The 21,299-nt window shown below is 37.7% G+C and overlaps 1 protein-coding gene across 1 annotated transcript in view; it reads right to left on the reverse strand.

Annotated features, from left to right (window-relative positions):
• Positions 1–21,299, reverse strand: part of LOC121875091 (signal-induced proliferation-associated 1-like protein 1) — a 206,041-nt gene that overhangs the window by 169,538 nt on the left and 15,204 nt on the right. Inside the window, exons 2-3 of the mRNA XM_042379436.1 lie at positions 12,255–14,048; positions 6,278–6,546 (exon numbers count right to left, since the gene is read on the reverse strand). Coding sequence (XP_042235370.1) covers positions 6,278–6,546; positions 12,255–13,441 — 1,456 coding nt within the window. The 5' untranslated portion in view covers positions 13,442–14,048. The remainder of the gene's footprint in view (positions 1–6,277; positions 6,547–12,254; positions 14,049–21,299) is intronic.

A 21,299-nucleotide genomic window follows, 5' to 3' on the forward strand; every position in this document is an offset into this window, starting at 1 on the left:
AACTTCTCCAACGTTATTTCTTGGTCCTCATCCTCTTTCCCTTTCGCTTCCTCTTCCTCTTCCTTGCCTGAGTCTACTAACTCCTGTAGATCCTCCTCGGTCAGCTCAGTGTCGTGCTCTTCAATTAGCTCCCTAATCTCGTCCTCTGCCATGTCCTGGAAGCCTTCAGCAGCCACTTTCCTTGACAGTGCCAGGGTCTTTCTGAATATTTTCATTAAAATCCATCAAAATCATTTTCCTTGTCATCGTCTTAAGCACCAAACAGCTCCTCCCAGTCTTCTCCTTGAACAGGGCTAGAGGGTACGTGTTTTTCGAATCGTTTTCAATTAAAAAAATGTTACAGCACATGTATATTTTACTTAAACTGTGCCTGAATGAATATATTCTCAGAAATAAATACAGTGGGGTATGCTATAACGAATGGATTCTACTACGAATATTCCTATAACGAACGGTTTTACCTATAAAATTGAGAATGCTATAACAAACGAAACTCCTACAACGAACATTATTATTAGTATTATTATTATTATTATTATTATTATTTTTTTTTTTTTTTTTTACTAATTTATTGTTTTTTTATTACAAGTATTAATGATATTCTTTATTTCAGGGGTTTAGATGCATATTTATGCACTTTTTTTAAAATTTTTACATTTTTATATTATATTTTTCAGTGTTAAGTGGTTGTATTTGGGAGCCTGGAACGGATTAATCCTATAACGAATGAATGCTATAACGAACAAGGTTCTAGAACAAATTAGATTCGTGATAGCGTACCCCACTGTAGTAGTTTTGCTGAAACGTGATGTATTTCAATGTAAAATAGGATAAAATACATGACGAAAACAAAAGACTTTACCTAACCTTCCGATGTTCAAGAGATGTTACTCGTTTTTTTAATAGTTTGTGGTTAAAATACTGTTATATTACAATGGTATTCTATTCATACTGTGCTTGCTATACTACATTCACGGAAATGTAATATTTTTGCTGAAATGACGTACGTATTACAGTGGAAAGTGGGATAAAATCGTGACGAAAACAATGACTTTCGCTTTCTTTCGTTCAAAAGTTGTTACCGTAATCGCTTTTCGAATGGTTTTCAGTTAAAAAAACTGTTGCATCACAAGTTGGAAAATATTTCCTGTCGTTGTCATACCGACAAAAACAAGAGAAAGAATGTAAACACTACAGCCCGCTAGATGCGGAGGTGACCAGGTGTATAAAATGAGTGATGTATTAAGATTTCCACTTCTTATACAGATTTTTTTTTTTAAATTGATGAAAATGACGACTGATAAGCAGTTCTAAGTTATGATATTCAAAGAGGTGTGTGTACTTGTGCCATAAGGGCTGTATATCAAGCAACGGTTTCACTGTTGTCAGTTCGTAAGTATAAAACGGTTTTTTCCTAGAATTACATTTCCAAAATCAGGGTGCGTCTTCCACGATGCAGCGTCTTCCAAGCTGAAAATTACGGTAATGTCTTCCCACATAAATGAAATTGATGATATTACAGTACAGTAGTACCCCGCTTAACGCGGTCAATAAAACCCACAGGGTACCGTGTTAAGTGAAAACCGCGCTAAGTGAACAACAGAACATATGGGGTTAATTCCAATAGAAACTGGCCCGACCCCCAAACTCCACTTTTTCCGACACAATACCTATGTTCTAGTAAAAATAACATCTTAATTTTATGATGGTACATGCACACAATTAATACTTAAGAGAAATAGAGAAATACAGTCGCCAAGTTAATGTCCATTCAAATAATGGACTCAACTCCCTCCCATTCTTCTCACACTACACTGCTGGCTCTTCCCTCTCTTGAGAAATTTTGGGGGGAAAAACCACTAAATTTTAATAAATAATACCTCAAACTAAAGTTAGGATAATACAATTGACATTGCTGGATTCCTTGTAAGACCAGGAATATTTTGAATATAAATGTCATATATTTTGCACAAAAGATAACATATTTACTCAGAGTAAACATTATATCTAAAATTTGTATGTCTAATGCAAAATCTATGATGTTTATATTCAAAATGATCACCAAATTATAAGAATTCCATCAATGTAAATTATATTCTGGCCGGGTAATTTGTCTGAATTTTATGAGGTAAAACAAATATTTTCAGTTAATAAAAAAAAAATATTCTTCACGACACTATCTGTCAATCAAAGTACCCCACCTTGCCTCCCCCCTCTTCCAACCGCGCAGTCCGTCCCAACCCTCCCCCCCACCAATCCTCCCCTCAAGAGATGTTGGGTGAAAAAACTAAATTTTAACATTTTGTATTAAATGATACCTCAGATTAAAGTTAGGATAATATAATTGACATTGCTGGATTCCTTGTAAGACCAGGAATATTCTGAATATAAATGTCATATATTTTGCACAAAAGATAACATATTTACTCAGAGTAAACATTTCATCTAAAATTTGTATGTCTAATGCAAAATCTATGATGTTTATATTCAAAATGATCATCAAATTATAAGAATTCCAGCAATGTAAATTATATTCTGACCCGGTAATTTGTATGAATTTTATGAGCTAAAACAAATATCTTCAGTTAATAAAAAAAAAAAATATTCTTCACACGGTAACAGATGGTCGGTCGGTCCCTCCCTCCCCCCACCCCCCACCAACCGTCCCACCAGATGTGTGGGAAAACCAGAATATTTACCTTTTTAGTAATAAATAATACCTCAAACTAAAGTTAGGATAATATAATTGACATTGCTGGATTCCTTGTAAGACCAGGAATATTTTGAATACAAATGTCATATATTTTGCACAAAAAATAACATATTTACTCAGAGTAAACATTATATCTAAAATTTGTATGTCTAATGCAAAATCTATGATGTTTATATTCAAAATGATCATCAAATTGTAAGAATTCCAGCAATGTAAATTATATTCTGACCGGGTAATTTGTATGAATTTTATGAGCTAAAACAAATATCTTCAGTTAATAAAAAAAAAAAATATTCTTCACACGGTAACAGATGGTCGGTCGGTCCCTCCCTCCCCCCCACCCCCCACCAACCGTCCCTACCAGATGTGTGGGAAAACCAGAATATTTACCTTTTTAGTAATAAATAATACCTCAAACTAAAGTTAGGATAATATAATTGACATTGCTGGATTCCTTGTAAGACCAGGAATATTTTGAATACAAATGTCATATATTTTGCACAAAAAATAACATATTTACTCAGAGTAAACATTATATCTAAAATTTGTATGTCTAATGCAAAATCTATGATGTTTATATTCAAAATGATCATCATATTGTAAGAATTCCAGCAATGTAAATTATATTCTGGCCGGGTAATTTGTATGAATTTTATGAGCTAAAACAGGCAGTCAGGCAGGGTGGCAGGTGGGGGGAATCTAAAAATAGCTCTCGAGCCGGACACTCTGGGCGTATACGTGGAAAAAACCCGCGTTAAGTGAAAGTTCAGCTCTGGCGAGGCACCGCGTATATGTGAAATCACGCTAAGCGAAACCGTGTTAAGCGGGGTATTACTGTATTATCTTTTCGGTTATCCAGGGAATTTTTGGATTTTAAGTTGACCGATGTTTTCCAGTTAGGTTAAGTTAGGTAGGTTAGGTTAACATTTTGATGTAAAACATTAAAATTTTAAAGGGCTTATATTATTCTTTTCTATGAATTTCTAAAAAAAAAAAAAGGATCACAGTTTTGGAATCACCATAAAAATCTACATTAGAAAAAAAAGATACATTTTATGAGTGTGTGTTGCATATCAAACCAAACAAATCTGAGTTTCCATTGATTTTTTTTTAATAGACAAAATTACCCATAATATGTAGGTAATGAAAACTTATAAATATTAACCCTCATAAATAAAGATGCTTCAGAATTTGCAAATTTAACTAACACAATATTACAGTAATGACTTTATTTTCACTTACAGGTGGAGATACAGCTAACTATTCACCTTTCACCAATACTGAAGAAATAAATCTTGGTATCATGATTGGTGGGGAATTTTTCCGGTTCCTGGGAAAATTCTGGAATTTGCTACCTAACCTCGGAATTGGTTCCCAGACTCGGAACAGAAAATTTGGAGACTTTCCGTAAAATTCCCAAATTATTCATAGACCACAAAAAAAATGCAGTTTCTGGAATTTTCAGTAAATATGCCTTGGAGAAATCATAACATATGCCTTAATTAATTTTTTTAATTTTTACACTGCATATGTACAGTACATGGATATTATGTAATAATATATTTGTGAAATTTGTGGATGATTTTTCCGTTAAAATACTTTACTGTTGATCATCCATATATTATAACATATCCTGTTTTTAATAAAGGCTATATTCTGACATAAGCATTATCATTGTATTCTTATCCTTATTATTATCACAGTTTATATTAAACATTAAAAAATGCATAAATAATTTGCAATTAACATTGCAGACTGTATTGATAGATATTTTAAAACCATTTAATGATCATCTTGTTTTATGTTTAAAATTTTTACTCTGATTAATTGGTAGAATTTCATGAATATACCTACTGTATATGGGTTCCATGACATTTGCTCACAAGATGAACCTAATCTAACCAAACCTAACATGTCTTCCTTTCCATTATAGTTGTGAGTATTTGCCTTATTAACAAATGTCTGCACACTAACTACAGTATATGAAGACTCTGGTGAGGATCCATATACAGTATTTACATGGAATATTTTTCCAAATAAAAGACCATTTAAACAGCAGATACTTTTATCCAACTGCTGGTTCAGTCCATGTCATTAACATATTGTATACATTTTTACTCCTGACATTGGGAAAGTGTTCATGTCTTGCTATCTTCCTTAGGGTATTTATTGCATTACTATAATCAGGCGGGGACAAGTTGGAAACAGTATCTCAAGGTTTCTTATCTTGTAGATAACTGGCCTTTATACTTGTATAATATGAACGTAAAAATTTTTGGTACAAAGATAATTTCCTGTTTGATAGAAAACTAACAGTTATGGTGATATTTTTTTCAAGATTTTATCCCAATTCATCTGTACAGTGAGTTCATCACTGTCATAGCAAAATTATAATACGCTGCACCTAATACAGGTTGACAATCCTTTATCCGAAATCCTTGGGGCCAGAGGCATTTCGGTTTTCGGAATTTCGGATAAAGGGTTATCAACCTGTACTGTAATTTGTTATATTCTACTGACTTCATCCACAGAACAGGCCAGAGTTCTCTTTATTTACACTCACCCAACCTCAAGTTCATGACAAACTTATTACTTTATTGTTAGATTTAATAAGGATAAAAAAGAAAGGAACATATATTACACTCTATTCCAATGTTTTTATGGTTGTCACAGGCTTTAATTACCTAAATTCACTGTAAGTGATAATATTTCATTCCCAGAATTGGCTTATAATCCAAGAAAATAGGAAAATGAGGTGCATCTTAGCTTGGGATTCAAGTTTTTCATGCTCGTAAATCGTGTAGCAAGAGTAAACGTTTCGTGCCACTGACATTGTTTTGAGGGTGCAAGCATACCAACCTCCCAGTCTTCCACCAGTTGGTACACCTGACTACACTAAGATGACGTAGTAACAACAAACGACGGTCGGGTACCACCATGGCCCTTCTTGAAAAATCACACAATTTTTCTTCCATTGTATTACGACCGCCGGGATACCACAGTGTGGTGTACACAACGGTGACCTTGCAATTGGCCCATACTCTCAACCGAATTAAGTACCTGTGAAACTATAATTTTCTACAATAAAGAAAAACCAGCAAATTGTTTCTTCAGCCCAGCCACTTAAGAGTTCCAGAACTTATTTAAAACAAGTAATGTAATGCCAAAAGAGCTATTACATCTCCCTCCATCCGCGCTGCCAGGGAAGTTTTTAGAGGATCAATATCTAGTTTTTCTTACTTATTTTTTATTGTTTTATCATTTAAAAAGGCTAAAAATTATTTTTTTTAGAAAAATAGACTTTTCTAGGTTTACCCCCGGGTGGGGGGTACTGCCAGCGGCACCCTGACCCGGGGCTTCAGGGTTAAGCATGTCATTCTTTACCATCTACGACTTTATAATGAACATAGAAAAATTAAAAAGAAAAAGAAAATATGAAAAGGGTTGTGTCACAGGTTTCCTGTATCGAATATTGTCTTCAGACAGAGTGAAATAATAAATATTTTATATTAAAAGGTTAGAGTGAATAAGCTTGAAAATTTATAACAACAATATGCAACAAACCTTGCCCACAGAAATAGCTTCGGTAGTAAGTTGCTCCTTGGTCTACTGCTTCAATGGTAAGAGGGCTTCTGACATATGGACAGAGTGTCATCCGCCAGTGAGACTGTCCAACAGGGGGTTCTAAAAGACCAAGAGTAGTTGCTGCCACAGGTCGGTGGAGACCCAGTGCAAGGGTTGGGGTACTTGGTCTTGCTCCACATCCCCAATCCCTGCTGAGGCTGACCACACGTTCCCCTTCGCCGCCAAGCTCATTACGGAAGAATGGGCAACTGGAAAATTTCATAAAAAATTTATGGTTCTCATCAATATCACAATGAGTATCAAAATTGTCTTGATCATGTTTCATTATCCTTCTGTGACTGGAGATCAAGTGATCCCCTAGTTATGATGACACCTCTCACACATTATGAAACTTAACACCATACCTGTGACCAACTTACAAATGTAAACTTATGGCAAGTACTGTACCATTGGTAGAAATAGCAACAGTTATGCACCAATCAATACAGATAGGAGAAAGCGGACGCCTTTTAAGGGATATTATAAAACGGTACCTCATAATGCTTGATTAAACATCAATATACAGTATAGTCTCGGTTTACAGGGATTTTTTAAACGCGGTTGGTCATTTACGCGGCACCTGTCCAGGTGCGCCAATTATTAGTTACGCGGTACATTCCCGAATTTACGCGGGAAGCGGCGCGGACAAGCTGCGCGGTAGGTTGCTCTTACGTCACCGCTGACGTCAAATGACGTTTTGGACTGTGATTGGGCCACGCATCCTTACCACCCACGCATCCCTTCCGCCGCGAGCTGTGATTGGTCTATTTAACCTTCCTTGCCCAGTCAACAAAACATTACCGAGTTCTTCACCCGCCACCCACCACAGCCACCCCAAGTCAGTGATAGTGAGGATATGGACTTTGAGGGGTTTGACAAGGAGGCCCTGCTAGCCTCTGTGGTGGATAGTCATACAAGTGATACAGGTGAGGGTCAATAATCTGCCCTCTGCCTCGGAACCAACCCCCCATCCCCATGTGCCCAGCCATCTCTTCTACTAACGTAAGTTTTAAAAAACCTGATGTTATTGATATTTCTCTTAAATATTAATTGTGTATGCATACCATCATAAAATTAAGATGTTATTTTTACTACAACGTAGGTATTGTGTAGGAATAAGGGTAGTCTGGCGGTCAGCCCAGTCTCTATTTCAATTAATCCCATATGTTCTGTTATTTCGTTTACACGTTTCGCATTATACGCGGACCTCCATGGGTTTAATTGACCGCGTAAAACGAGACTATACCTAGGCTGTAAGTCATGTCATGTTTATTGGGTGTGCCTGCCCGTATACAGTATGTAGTGTTGAGATGGTGGAGATGAGAGGCCCAGAGGAGGTTGGAGTGTGTAAGGGGAGCTTGTTTATGTATAATCATAATCACCTGACTCAGCCCTCGACGACCAGCCAGGGTAGGCCAGGAGATCGGGCTGGCATTATAGCTACCCATATGTTAAAAGCAACACCTAACCTGGTTTCTCTCTAGACTTTCAACACGTAAGTTTAACTAGTACTTATTGTGTACACAGGTAGAATGTGTCCATTGCATCATTCATCATTGTGACAATATAGAAATAAGGCAAATTAAGTACAGTGGTCCCCGATTTACGCGGTCAATTGAACCCGCGGAGTAATGCGTAAAACAAGAAACGATTAAATGGAATAACAGAACATATGGGATTAATTGAAATAGAGACTGGGCCGACTCCCAAACTCCACTTTTTCAGACACAATACCTACGTTGTGGTAAAAATAACATCTGAATTTTATGATGGTATGCACACACAATTAATAATTAAGAGAAATATCAATAATGTTAGGTTTTTTAACACTTACATTAGTAGAAAAGATGGCTGGGCACACGGGGATGGGGGGTTGGTTCCGAGGCAGAGGGCAGATTATTTTTAGATTCGCCCCACCCGCCTGCCTGCCTGTGCTCCTCGCCTCTCCCTCGTCCTTCTTCCGCTTGGGCAAGCCGCGCGGTAAGGTTGCGCAGTGTGTGTGTCTTTGTTGCGTTATCACTGACGTCATATGACATATCGGACTGTGATTGGCCATGCATCCCTACCCCCCTCTGCTGCTAGCTGTAATTGGCTTAAGGTATTATGACGTGTCCACCCGGGGGAGGGAGGGAGGGAGGGAGGAAAGACGACGCTTGACCTAGCCGCGGCAGTTTCATCCCTCAAGGCCACACCGTGTAATCGTGCATCCATTGTTCAGTAAAATGGCTTCCGCCGGACCACCACCCCCAGAGAGAAACCTTTCCTTACCTGGACCCAGCGGCACTAAGCCAAAGAAGACACGACGTTCCTTAAGCTACGAGGTGAAGTATACCATCATCCAAGAGTTGGAGAAAGGAACAAGGCAGGTTGATTTGGCGCGCCAGCATGGTGTGAATGAATCTACGATTCGAACAATAAAGAAGGATGCAGCCAAGATAAAGGAGCACATGAAGATCACAAAGTCTACAGGTGCTTCTATGATCAAGTATTTTCACAACCAGGTGCTTCTCAAGACAGAAGACAGAAAAATTACTTGTGAGGTACTTGGTGCGTCAGGCGCGACGGAACATGGCGGTCGACACGCGCTCTGTTAAGGACTACGCACGTGAACTGTACATGGCAGTGGCACGAAAGATGGGAATTACAGAGCCCAAACCCTTTAATGCTTCCTCTGGGTGGTTACAGAGGTTTAAGATCCGGAACAAGATCACCAATATAAACATTGGTGGTGAAGAAGCGAGTGCTGACCGTGCTGCGGCTAGGGAATTTCCTCCGTTTTTACGTGAGATTATGGAGGAAGGACAGTACAGTGACGATCAGGTGTTTAACATGGACGAATCTGGTCTTTTCTGGAAAAAGCTACCTTCCAAGTCCTTCGTTGTAAAGAATGCCAGCAGGATTCGGGGCCGGAAGATGCAGAAGGAACGCATCACCGTCCTGTTTACCACCAATGCCTCCGGTACCTGTAAGCTCAAGTTATCAGTGATCCACACAGCACGCAAGCCGCATGCCTACAAAACCATGGACATGACCAAGCTAAATGTCCACTGGCTGACCGCACGTAAGGCGTGGATGTTCTCTACACTGTCCCTCTCCTGGTTTGATGACTGTTTTGTTCCCGATGTAAAGAAATTCTGTGAGCGACAGAATGTGCCATTCAATATTTTGTTGCTGCTGGACAACGCACCAGGACACTCGCCCCTACTGTTAGATCGTCACCCCAACGTAAAAGTGGTCTTCCTTCCTCCCAACACTACGTCTATATTACAGCCCATGGACCAAGAGTTAATCTGTAATGTAAAAGCTGCATTCTCAACAAAAAAATTCAAACTCCTGAACGACTACACCAACACCAGGGAAGAGTTGCGTAACCTGAGTGACACCACCACCGATAGCAAGAGCGAAGAAGATGAGGATCAACAGTTGGCACAGCAAAAAATACTGTTCAAACAATTCTGGAGAGTATTTAACATCAAGAAAGCTGTGGACTTCTTGGTGGAGTCATGGGATCAGCTGTCTATTGCTACAATTCGTCACGCATGGAGACATGTGTTGCATGGAATACCAGGTGAGAGGAGGAGTCAATCTGTGACTGGTGTGGTTCAGACTGTTGCAGTAGCAGTGGACCTTGCCAGAGAAGCTGCGCAGACTGTTATAGTTCCAGGCTTCTCCGAGACCACCAACGACGACATCCTGGAGGTGATCAGAGATCCTGAAGTGACTGCCGACGAGATGTTGGAAGATCACGTCAGTGAAGAGGAGGAAGAAGGTGCGTCATTCTCCGAAGAACACAGTTTAACTCATAGTGATATTAAGGGTGCCATGGAGTGTGCAGAGAAAATGAAGTCCTTCCTTTCCCACGACAATGACGATGACCGCTATGAAGTCTTCCATACCCGGCTGGTGCAGGCTATGGAGCCGTACATCACGGTGTATCAAGACAACATAAACACCAGCCATCAAAAAAGCATAACCGAGTTCTTCGCCCGCAACCCACCACAGCCAGCCCAAGCCAGTGATAGTGACAGTGAAGATGACTTTGAGGAATTTGTCAGGGAAGCCCTGACAACTGTAAGTGACAGTGATGGTGATTCACCTAGTAATGGTGATTCACCTGAGGGCCAGTAATTTGCCCTCTGCCTCGGAACCAGCCTCCATCCCCAAATGCCGACCCATCTCTCCTACTAACGTAAGTGTTCCACATAACTTTTAGTTTTTCTAACATAACCTTTATTTTTCCTATGTTAACCTTTATTTTTCCTAACCTAACCTCTTCTATATTACTTGTTTTTTCATACCATCATAAAGTTAAGATAAAATTTTTACTACAACATAGTTGTGTGTTGTCAAAAAGTGGAGTTTGGGGGTCGGCCCGGACTCTATTTCAATTAATCCCATATGTTATGTTATTCACTTTACGCGTTTCTCACTTTATGCGGGACCCTGCGGGTTACATTAACCGTGTAAAGTGAGGGTTAACTGTATATATATATAAACATTATATATATATAAACATTATATATATATATATATATATATATATATATATATATATATATATATATATATATATATATATATATATATATATATATATATATATATATATATATATATATATATATATATATACAGTGAACCCTCACTTTACGCGGTTAATTCAACCCACGGAGGCCCGCGTAAAGTGAACAACATAACAAATGGGATTAATTGAAATAGAGACCGGGCCGACCCCCAAACTCCACTTTTTCAGACACAATACCTACGTTGTAGTAAAAATAACTTCTTAATTTTATGATGGTATGCACAAACAATTAATAATTAAGAGAAATATCAATAATATTATGTTTTTTAACACTTACATTAGTAGAAAAGATGGCTGGGCACATGGGGATGGGGGGTTGGTTCCGAGGCAGAGGGCAGATTATTGGCCCTCACCTGTATAACTTGTATCAATTGTATCACTATCCACCACAGAGGCTTGCAGGGCCTCTTTGTCAAACCCCTCAAAGTCCATATCCTCACTATCATTATCACTATCACTGACTGGGGCCGGCTGTGGTGGGTGGCGGGTGAAGAACTCGGTAATGTTTTGATGACTGGGCGACCTTGTGCGCATCCTGCTCGCGCCGCTCTCTGCGTAAAAGGGTACACACACCGCGGAAAGTGAGCATTCCGGTTTCGGCAGGGTACCACGTAAACGTGGAAACGCGTAAAGTGGGACCGCGTAAAGCGAGGTCTCTCTCTCTCTCTCTCTCTCTCCCTCTCTCTTTATATAAAGTATACAGTACAGTACATCATTAGTAATGTACCAAGTTTAACATAATTCTAGAATTTGTTGGAAAGTATTGACTTCACAAACACATGATCCTATACAGACAGACATGTTAGTACTGTATATAAGCACTTCATTGGGTATTGGTAATAACACTAAAGCTGATACTGTGCACATACTAAATCTCAAGAAACATTTTTATGGATCCCCTAAATATTAGACACCCCAGCTTATTTCACCAGAATATTAATCATCCTTACACCAACCTTACCTTACCTCCCAAATAGTGTTGGGGTGGTTAATCTTTAAGGTGAAATAAGCATGGATGTTTAATCTACAGGTGATCCCATTTTACACATATATTCTCTTATAAAGAACATTAATGGCTATCATTCCTTCCTTACTGGACAAAGACAAAGGCTTATGTCATGTCATGTTTGTTCATCACATTAGTTGAGTATTTTAAATACAATGTACACTTATTTAATTTGATAGTGTTTTAAATCTTTACATAAAATTTTAAATTTCTCTAAATCAAACTTGGATAGTATCAATCGTAAGTCATCAAGAAATCCATCAACAATACCAAAACCCACATACAGTACAGTGTTAAATTGTATATAATCATAAGAATGACGTTACCTATTAATTAGTTGATTGCTTCGTCCATCTCCTGGGTCGTGTTCATCATGCTGTAAGTCCTCTGTGCTGTCATGGTGAACACCACTTGGTGCTGAACCGGCCATTGCTGCTGCAGATGCTCCTGTGGTAGTATTTGCTCTTTCAGTCAGCAGTAGTCGCATGTGTCCCATATTAAACTGTGTGGCTAAGGACCGACAGTCATAATGTGCAAAAGCAGAACGTCTGGTGGGTACAGAATTTGGTGGCTCCTCACTGCGACTGTCTGCATCCCCATTTTGTTCACCGGATTTACACGATTTGGTCATACCAGTTGGGGCACTTGATTCTGAATTAATGTCCAACTTACTGTCAGCTTTGGTTTCTGTGCTTTTACTTGAACGTAATTTCTTAAATATAGAAGGCTTATCTTTATCCCACAGTTTTTGAAATTTTGAACGAACTTTAGGAGATGTGGCTTCTGCCTCACTGGCCAGAGATCCTGCCACATTATCACTTGATGTGGAGGCACACTTTATTGGTTCAATAGGCTTAAGTCCACGTAAAATGGAATATAATGTTTCCGGTGGGGCTGAAGCAACATTGATGGAGCCATGAGAACCATATTCCCTCCTAAGTGGGGATGCAGGAGGCTGTTCCTCAACATCATGGTCTAAATCTAGAGATGAATTGCTTCTGTACAATCCACCCATCCCTCTCATGTAGACAAACCCTCCCCCTACATCCTGACCAGAACGCACTCCAGAGCCTCGACCCAGTGGCTGTAGACTGGCTGGGCCAGATCTTAGTCTCTCATTGTACGATGCTCTCAGGTCTGCCGGGCCAAACCTATGGGCCGAGTGTGTCTTGGGCCGATTGCTGACACTTAATGCACGAACTCTCTCACTGACATAACCCACAGTTCCCTGTTCTCTATTTTTAGTTTCTGTACTTTTCTTTCTTGTTTTATTTCTGTCATTATTATTAATGTTGTTGTTGCAAATAACTGATCCATTGGTAAGACCATTGACCTCCACATTATTATTAAGCACATTCACATTGTGAGAGGCACCACTGGAGGTTGTGGTAGGAAAGTCTGGATTGTGGTCTTGCAGTGGCACATGGCCACTGCCTCCAGTCTGGGATCTACCAATAGAGCCCCGACCAATGCAGGCAGCCGGGCTCACGTTCATTAATTCCGCCTTCTTCATCACCCCACTTAAATTGTCTCAGCAGTTTTAATTCCCTTACATATTTTTTTGTATTTGTACTACTAAACTCAAGACCAATTTTTCACTAACTTCAATCAACTGTTTGAAAAGTTTATCAAATGATTCATTTTATACACTGCACTCTCACTGTGTCACATAATGTACAGATGTATTATTACTTTTCACAGAACTTAATAATATGGATCTACATCTTGTCATCACAATTACGGCACCATTTCCTGTGTCAGTTTCGGCGTTCCCTCACTGCCATTGTGGTCAATAAGGCATCACATTGTCACACAAAACAAAACTTTTTGTTCAACATCATCTACCACACTATTCATCTTCTACCTCCAGAGCATAAACAATGCCTTCCATTAATCCAGAACAAGCAAGCGGGGGACACACTGCTGTGTGTGTCTGTGAGCCAGTGTCTGCGAGCAAGTGGCAGTGTAATGTTCCAAGCTGCCAAGAGGCAATCCAAGCTGCCGGAGACAAGTCTTAAAAGTTGCCGGGGAGGAACACTGCTAGCTGCTAGGCTGGTAACCAGTAATGCTTGGAGCTGCTTTGAATTTAAGCTGCTGCTGCCCACAAACATCTCCATCACCTGCAGAGAAACAATCCATTTAATATACAGAATTTCAATTTTATCTAAAACTACTTAGAATTGAAAGAAACGCAGTGGCTGCACAAAAATAAATAAACTCTTAATACTGTACATAAGAGGAGTACAACTGAGTAAGATTCCATAAGTAGTAGTATTAATCTAAACAGTACGCAAGGGAAGATGAAAGTACATGTACAGTATAGTACCACCGATACAGTATATACAAAAACCCAGTTAAAACATTTTGAACTTTGTGCTGCTAGACCATACTTTACATGCCAAAAAACAATTAATAGTAATTGGCACCAATATTCATAATATTAAGCACAGATATTCGTACTTAATATAAAATACATTTAGTACAGTGTAGTAGCAATACTGAACAGTATGCACAAAGTTAATAAGTCATGACAACATACACTACACTGTAGTTTATCTTTGTTAGATCCAAGACATACTTTTTGAACTCCCAAAATACTAACCACATCTCACTATCCGCCTACAGTACTGTAAACCACATCTCACTATCCGCCTACAGTACTGTAAACCACATCTCACTATCCACCTACAGTACTGTTAACCACATCTCACTATCCACCTACAGTACTGTTAACCACATCTCACTATCCACCTACAGCACTGTTAACCACATCTCACTATCCGCCTACAGTACTGTAAACCACATCTCACTATCCACCTACAGTACTGTTAACCACATCTCACTATCCACCTACAGTACTGTTAACCACATCTCACTATCCACCTACAGTACTGTTAACCACATCTCACTATCCACCTACAGCACTGTTAACCACATCTCACTATCCACCTACAGTACTGTTAACCACATCTCACTATCCACCTACAGTACTGTTAACCACATCTCACTATCCACCTACAGTACTGTTAACCACATCTCACTATCCACCTACAGTACTGTTAACCATATCCCACTATCCACCTACAGTACTGTTAACCACATCTCACTATCCACCTACAGTACTGTTAACCACATCTCACTATCCACCTACAGTACTATTAACCACATCTCACTATCCACCTTCAGTACCATTAACCACATCTCACTATCCACCTTCAGTGCTGTTAACCACATCTCACTATCCACCTACAGTACTGTTAACCACATCTCACTATCCACCTACAGTACTGTTAACCATGTGTCACTATCCACCTACAGCACTGTTAACCACATCTCACTATCCACCTACAGTACTGTTAACCATATCTCACTATCCGCCTACAGTACTGTTAACCACATCTCACTATCCACCTACAGTACTGTTAACCATATCTCACTATCCACCTATTGGTCCCACACAGTAGGTCGAGGGTTTGAGTCCTGGCTGGTGAGGTCGTTGATTATATGTTCAAAGTCCGCGTGTTATATGGACTAAAAATGTAGTATATATGGTACTTCGTGTTTCATACCAGCTGGATTGGGTAAAATGCTACTGACATCCACATAAATGGCACGGGCAGTTCCCAATGAGAGGTTCACGGCGCCATCAGCTCGATGAACAGGCTTTGTGTGAAATATAACATAGTCTAGAACTGCTTTTAGTGTCTTTGTGGCATGGTCGGTAGCATTCCCTGGTCCCACACAGTAGGTCGAGGGTTCGAGTCCTGGCTGGTGAGGTCGTTTATCATATGTTCAAAGTCCGCGTGTTATATGGACTAAAAATGAAGTACAGTATATATATATATATATATATATATATATATATATATATATATATATATATATATATATATATATATATATATATATATATATATATATCCAGTCATGCGCCAGTTAACGTTCTAGATACGTTCTTGGAAACGTGACGTTATCCGAAATGGACGTTGTCCGATCATCACATAAACTTTTTATTTCTACTTACGTGTATGTGGAATACTATATACGTACATATACACTTTTACTCTTAAATCGCTACTGTAATGTGATACAGGTGATTAATTTTTATCTCTTGTGCAAAATACATGACGTTTATATTAAAATTATTCACTGTTTTACAAGGATTCCAGCAACGCCGAGCAGATGGGGGAGAGAGAGGGTGGGAGCGAGTGAGGGGGCGTGGGGGGAGGGGAGGTAGTACGTTTGACAGTTGGCACAGGCCCAGGTCTAACGCATGTATAATTATCAGTTCTTAGGTGACAAGCTTCTCTCTTATAAAAAGCCAGTGAAAAGACCTGGGTGAATATAATTAACATTGCTGGGATTCTTGTAACATACTGATTAATTTGAATATAAACATGCTATAATTTGCACTAGACAAAACAATTTTAGTACCGTAATCAAATTAGTACATGTGCACTCCAGCTTTGCACTAAGGTCATTTATTTCAATTACATTTCTTTTAGTATGGTGTGTGCATGTAAATGGATGAAAATAAATGAAGAAATCTATGTAAATCTACCCAAAAATACAGTTGAAAATCTTTTTTATAAAATGTACTACAGTACTGTACACTAATGTACAACAATTTTTATCTCTTGAGCAAAATATATGACGTTTATATTCAAATTATTGGCTGTCTTGCAAGGATTCCAGCAATGCAAATTATAATCTCCTAACTTTAGTCTGAGATATTATATAAGATAAAAACTGTAAGCCTAAAAGCCTGGCTGGGGGGGTTGAGGTGATAAGTTTGAGGCGAAGGTCTCTGTGTTTATTTAACAGTCCTACTAAGCTTCTCTCATTTTAAAATGCCAGTGATATGACCTATGAGAATATAATTAACATAGCTGGGATCCTTGTAAGATACTGATTTATTTGAATATAAACATGTTGTAATTCGCATTAGACATAACAATTTTAGTACCGTAATCAAATTAGTACATGTGCACTCCACCTTTGCACTAAGGTCATTTATTTCTTTTACGTTTCTTTTAGTATGGTGTGTGCATGTAAATGTATGAAAATAAATGAAGAAATTTATGTAAATCTACCCAAAAATACAGTTAAAAAACTTTTTATAAAATGTACTACATTTTTATATCTTGAGCAAAATATATGACGCTTATATTCAAATTAATCTCTGTCTTGCAAGGATTTCAGCAATGCAAATTATATTATCCTAACTTTATTCTGAGATATTATATAAAATAAACATAAAGAAATCACCAGGGTGGGAAGAGGGGGGCTGGAGGTGAGGTGACAGAATGTCTGGCGTTTGTTTGTTTATTTATTTGAGATAAGATTTGACAGTTGGCGCTGAAGGCCTGCCTGCGTGTTTATTTATCATTACTTATGAGTGGCTAAGCTCTTCTCATAATTTTCCACCCAAACGACCTGGGTGAATATAACTTACATTAGAGGGATTCTTGTAAGATAGTAATTTATTTGAATGTTTTTTTTTTCAATTTAAATTTTAATTGTTTATTCCTTGATAGAGGAAGCGGGATCCTAGTGGACTGTCTCCTTTCGTTACTGAATACTCCTCTTCGATGATCAAGGCCCACAAATTGAAAATACGTTTGAAATTTCTCCAGACATGCCTCAGTGAAAAAGTTATGCCTAGATCAATCCTCCCACAACGTGTCCTGAAGATGTCTGACCGCCCCTTTGATGAGTTCCAAGAAATCATCCTTAAGAAACATTTTGAAATAAAGAAAATTGAAGTGGATGAAGCCTTCCATATTGTAAGACAAAAAAAGCGTGCTTTTAATATGACCATACCGAGTTATTGGAAAAAGTTCATGTTGGATTACTGTTTTGATAACCTGAGACGTGAGCGTTCTGATCTTCAAGCTAAGATAGACCACAAATTGTCACTCCTTATTAGAAATAGTTACTGGACTAAGGATGCCAATCACAACTGTGTAGTGAATCTCTCCTCTAAACAACTAGACAATGATACCTTGTGTGCCCTTGGCTATGGTTTAAGTTTTGATGGTTCTAACAAGGGAGTCGACAGTGTTGACATAGCCAGAGCATTTTTCAATTTGGAGAAATTCAGTAATTTGACAAGTGAAGAAGTGAACATGTGTAAAGGTGTTGTGTATGCATCTATGTCCAAGCCTTGCATTCCAAACTCTCCAGAAAGATTCACCAAAGCAATCCAAGCCCTTAAGAAAAATAAGGATCTACATGTCACTAAAGCAGATAAAGCCAACACAGTAGTGATTTTAAACTAAGATGACTATATCTCTAAAATGAATGACCTTTTATGTGATACTAAAACATATTCTAAACTCATAAATAATCCTCTCAACACTGTCAACTCCCAGTTCAACAAAAAACCGAAGTCCCTATTGAGAGGCAAAGCTACTCTCATTAAACATCTTACTTCAACGTCCCCTCCACTGCCATACATGTACGGTGTAATCAAGACCCACAAGCCCAATAACCCAGCAAGACCCATCATTAGCTCAGTTGGGTCAATCCCTTATAAACTATCTAAATGGTTAGTTTCTTTACTAAATCCCCTAGTTGGCAACATTTCTAACTCCAATATCAAGAATAATATGGATTTGGTTGATAAACTCAATAACTTACACATTAATTATGATTTTAAACTGGTCAGTTTTGATGTAACATCACTCTTTACAAAGGTCCCAGTTGATGATTTACTAGAGTTCCTCATAGATTCCCTGGATGATATTTCACTGCCCGTCTCGAAAGACGACTTCATCGAACTCATCAAACTATGTATTAAGGATTGCAAATTCGAATTCAATGGAGAATATTATGCTCAAAAATTTGGTATGGCAATGGGTAATCCACTCTCACCTGTATTAAGCAACCTATATATGGAATTCTTTGAAAAGAAACTATTAAGTAATATTTTACCACCTTCAGCAGTCTGGTTTAGATATGTTGATGATGTATTATGTCTCTGGCCATGTAATGAGGACCTAAAAGCTTTCCTGCCACAACTTAACAACTTAGCCCCCTCGATCAAATTCACTGTGGAATTAGAGCAAGACTGTAAATTGCCATTCCTAGACTGTCTGATACACAGAATAGGTAACACTTTTAAGTTCAGTATTTATAGAAAACCAACTAATGTGTGTTCATACATTCATTATTATTCTGCCCACCATAATAAAGTCAAACAGTCAGTATTTTCAACAATGTTTTTACGTGCCTTGAGAATTTGCAGTCCGGAATTCATCGATGAGGAATACAAATATATATATAATATTGGCTCAAACCTTAAATACCCTAGATCTTTCATAGACAAATGCCTAAACATTACTAAGAAAACTTTTTATAGAACTGATCCCAAGCCCACCCATGACCATAAGAATATCTTAATATTACCATTTCACAAAAATTTCTCACACATTCCTTCACAACTAAAAACCTGGAACGTCAATGTGGCATTTAAAAACTCATGCACTGTTATACAAATGTTAATCAAGAACTCCCCCAACAACACATTTGGTTGCATTTACAAAGTTCCTTGCAAGGAATGTAATATGTTTTACTTAGGACAGACAGGTAAAGATCTTGCAGCTAGAATTAAACAACACAAATACAGTGTTAGGACAGGCCAGGAATCCAATGCTCTGTTTGTTCATTTGAGGGATAACAAGCATTGCATTGACTGGGATAATGCCTCCTCAATATTACCATGTAATTCAATTGATAGTAGGAACATCATAGAATCTAGTCTTATTAAACATACCTAAGCATTCAACATGAATTTGAGTAACGGCATGTACAAGCTGGACAATTTTGTAATTAAGAAGATTTGTAACCAGGTGAGAAGGTCGGGTCACCTGACCATCTGACCTGACCACCAACTGTTGTGTGCTATTTAAAGATTAGTAGGGTCATTACCTAATACCTGACCATTGTGGACCTGGTCTCACCCTGCTCTGTATATATACACCTTGATTTGTATTTCTCTTTAGTCTGTACTCACCCCTGAAGATGTGAATTACACGAAAGCGCTTGGGAACTTCGTGTTTTCTTCTTTCCTTGTGGTTATCAGCATATACCTAGACACGCGACACAGTGATTTATATATATATATATATATATATATATATATATATATATATATATATATATATATATATATATATATATATATATATATATATATATATATATATATATATATATATATATATATATATATATATATATATATATATATATATATATATATATATATATATATATATATATATATATATATATATATATATATATAATAATTTCACTTAACGCGGTCAATTGAACCCAGAGGGTCCAAGTTAAGTGAACAACAGAACATATGGGATTAATTCCAATAGAAACCGGCCCGACCCCCAAACTCCACTTTTTGAAGGCACATACCTATGTTGTAGTAAAAATAACATCTTAATTTTATGATGGTACATGCACACAATTAATACTTAAGAGAAATAGAGAAATACAGTCGCCAAGTTAATGTCCATTCAAATAATGGACTCAACTCCCTCCCCCTCTCACACTACACAGCCGGCTAACAGATGGTCGGTCGGTCCCTCCCTCCCCCCCCCACCCCCCACCAACCGTCCCAAGGAGATGTGTGGGATAACCTCAAACTAAAGTTAGGAAAATATAATTGACATTGCTGGATTCCTTGTAAGACCAGGAATATTTTGAATATAAATGTCATATATTTTGCACAAAAGATACCATAGTTACCTAGAGAAAAATTTTTATCTAAAAATTGTAAGTTTAAAGCAAAATATATGATGTTTATATTCAAAATGATCACCAAATTATAAGAATTCCAGCAATGTAAATTATATTCTGGCCTGGTAATTTGTATGAATTTTATGAGCTAAAACAGGCAGTCAGGCAGGGTGGCGGGTGGGGCAAATCTAAAAATAGCGTCTCGGACACTCACCGCGTATATGTGGAAAAAATCCGCGTTAAGTGAAAGTTCAGCTTTGGCAAGGCACATATGCGAAAACGCGTTAAGTGAAACCGCGTTAGGCGGGTAAAACTGTGTGTATATATATATATATATATATATATATATATATATATATATATATATATATATATATATATATATATATATATATATATATATATATATATATATATATATATAAGTAAATTAGGTATATATATTATAAGAATACACGTTCTGTACTCACCTTGAAGATGCACACTTGGGAACTATATATATATATATATATATATATATATATATATATATATATATATATATATATATATATATATATATATATATATATATATATATATATATATATATATATATATACACACACACA

This window comes from Homarus americanus, unplaced genomic scaffold (assembly GCF_018991925.1).
Source record: "Homarus americanus isolate GMGI-L3 unplaced genomic scaffold, GMGI_Hamer_2.0 scaffold36970, whole genome shotgun sequence".
NCBI classification, from domain to species: domain Eukaryota; kingdom Metazoa; phylum Arthropoda; class Malacostraca; order Decapoda; family Nephropidae; genus Homarus; species Homarus americanus.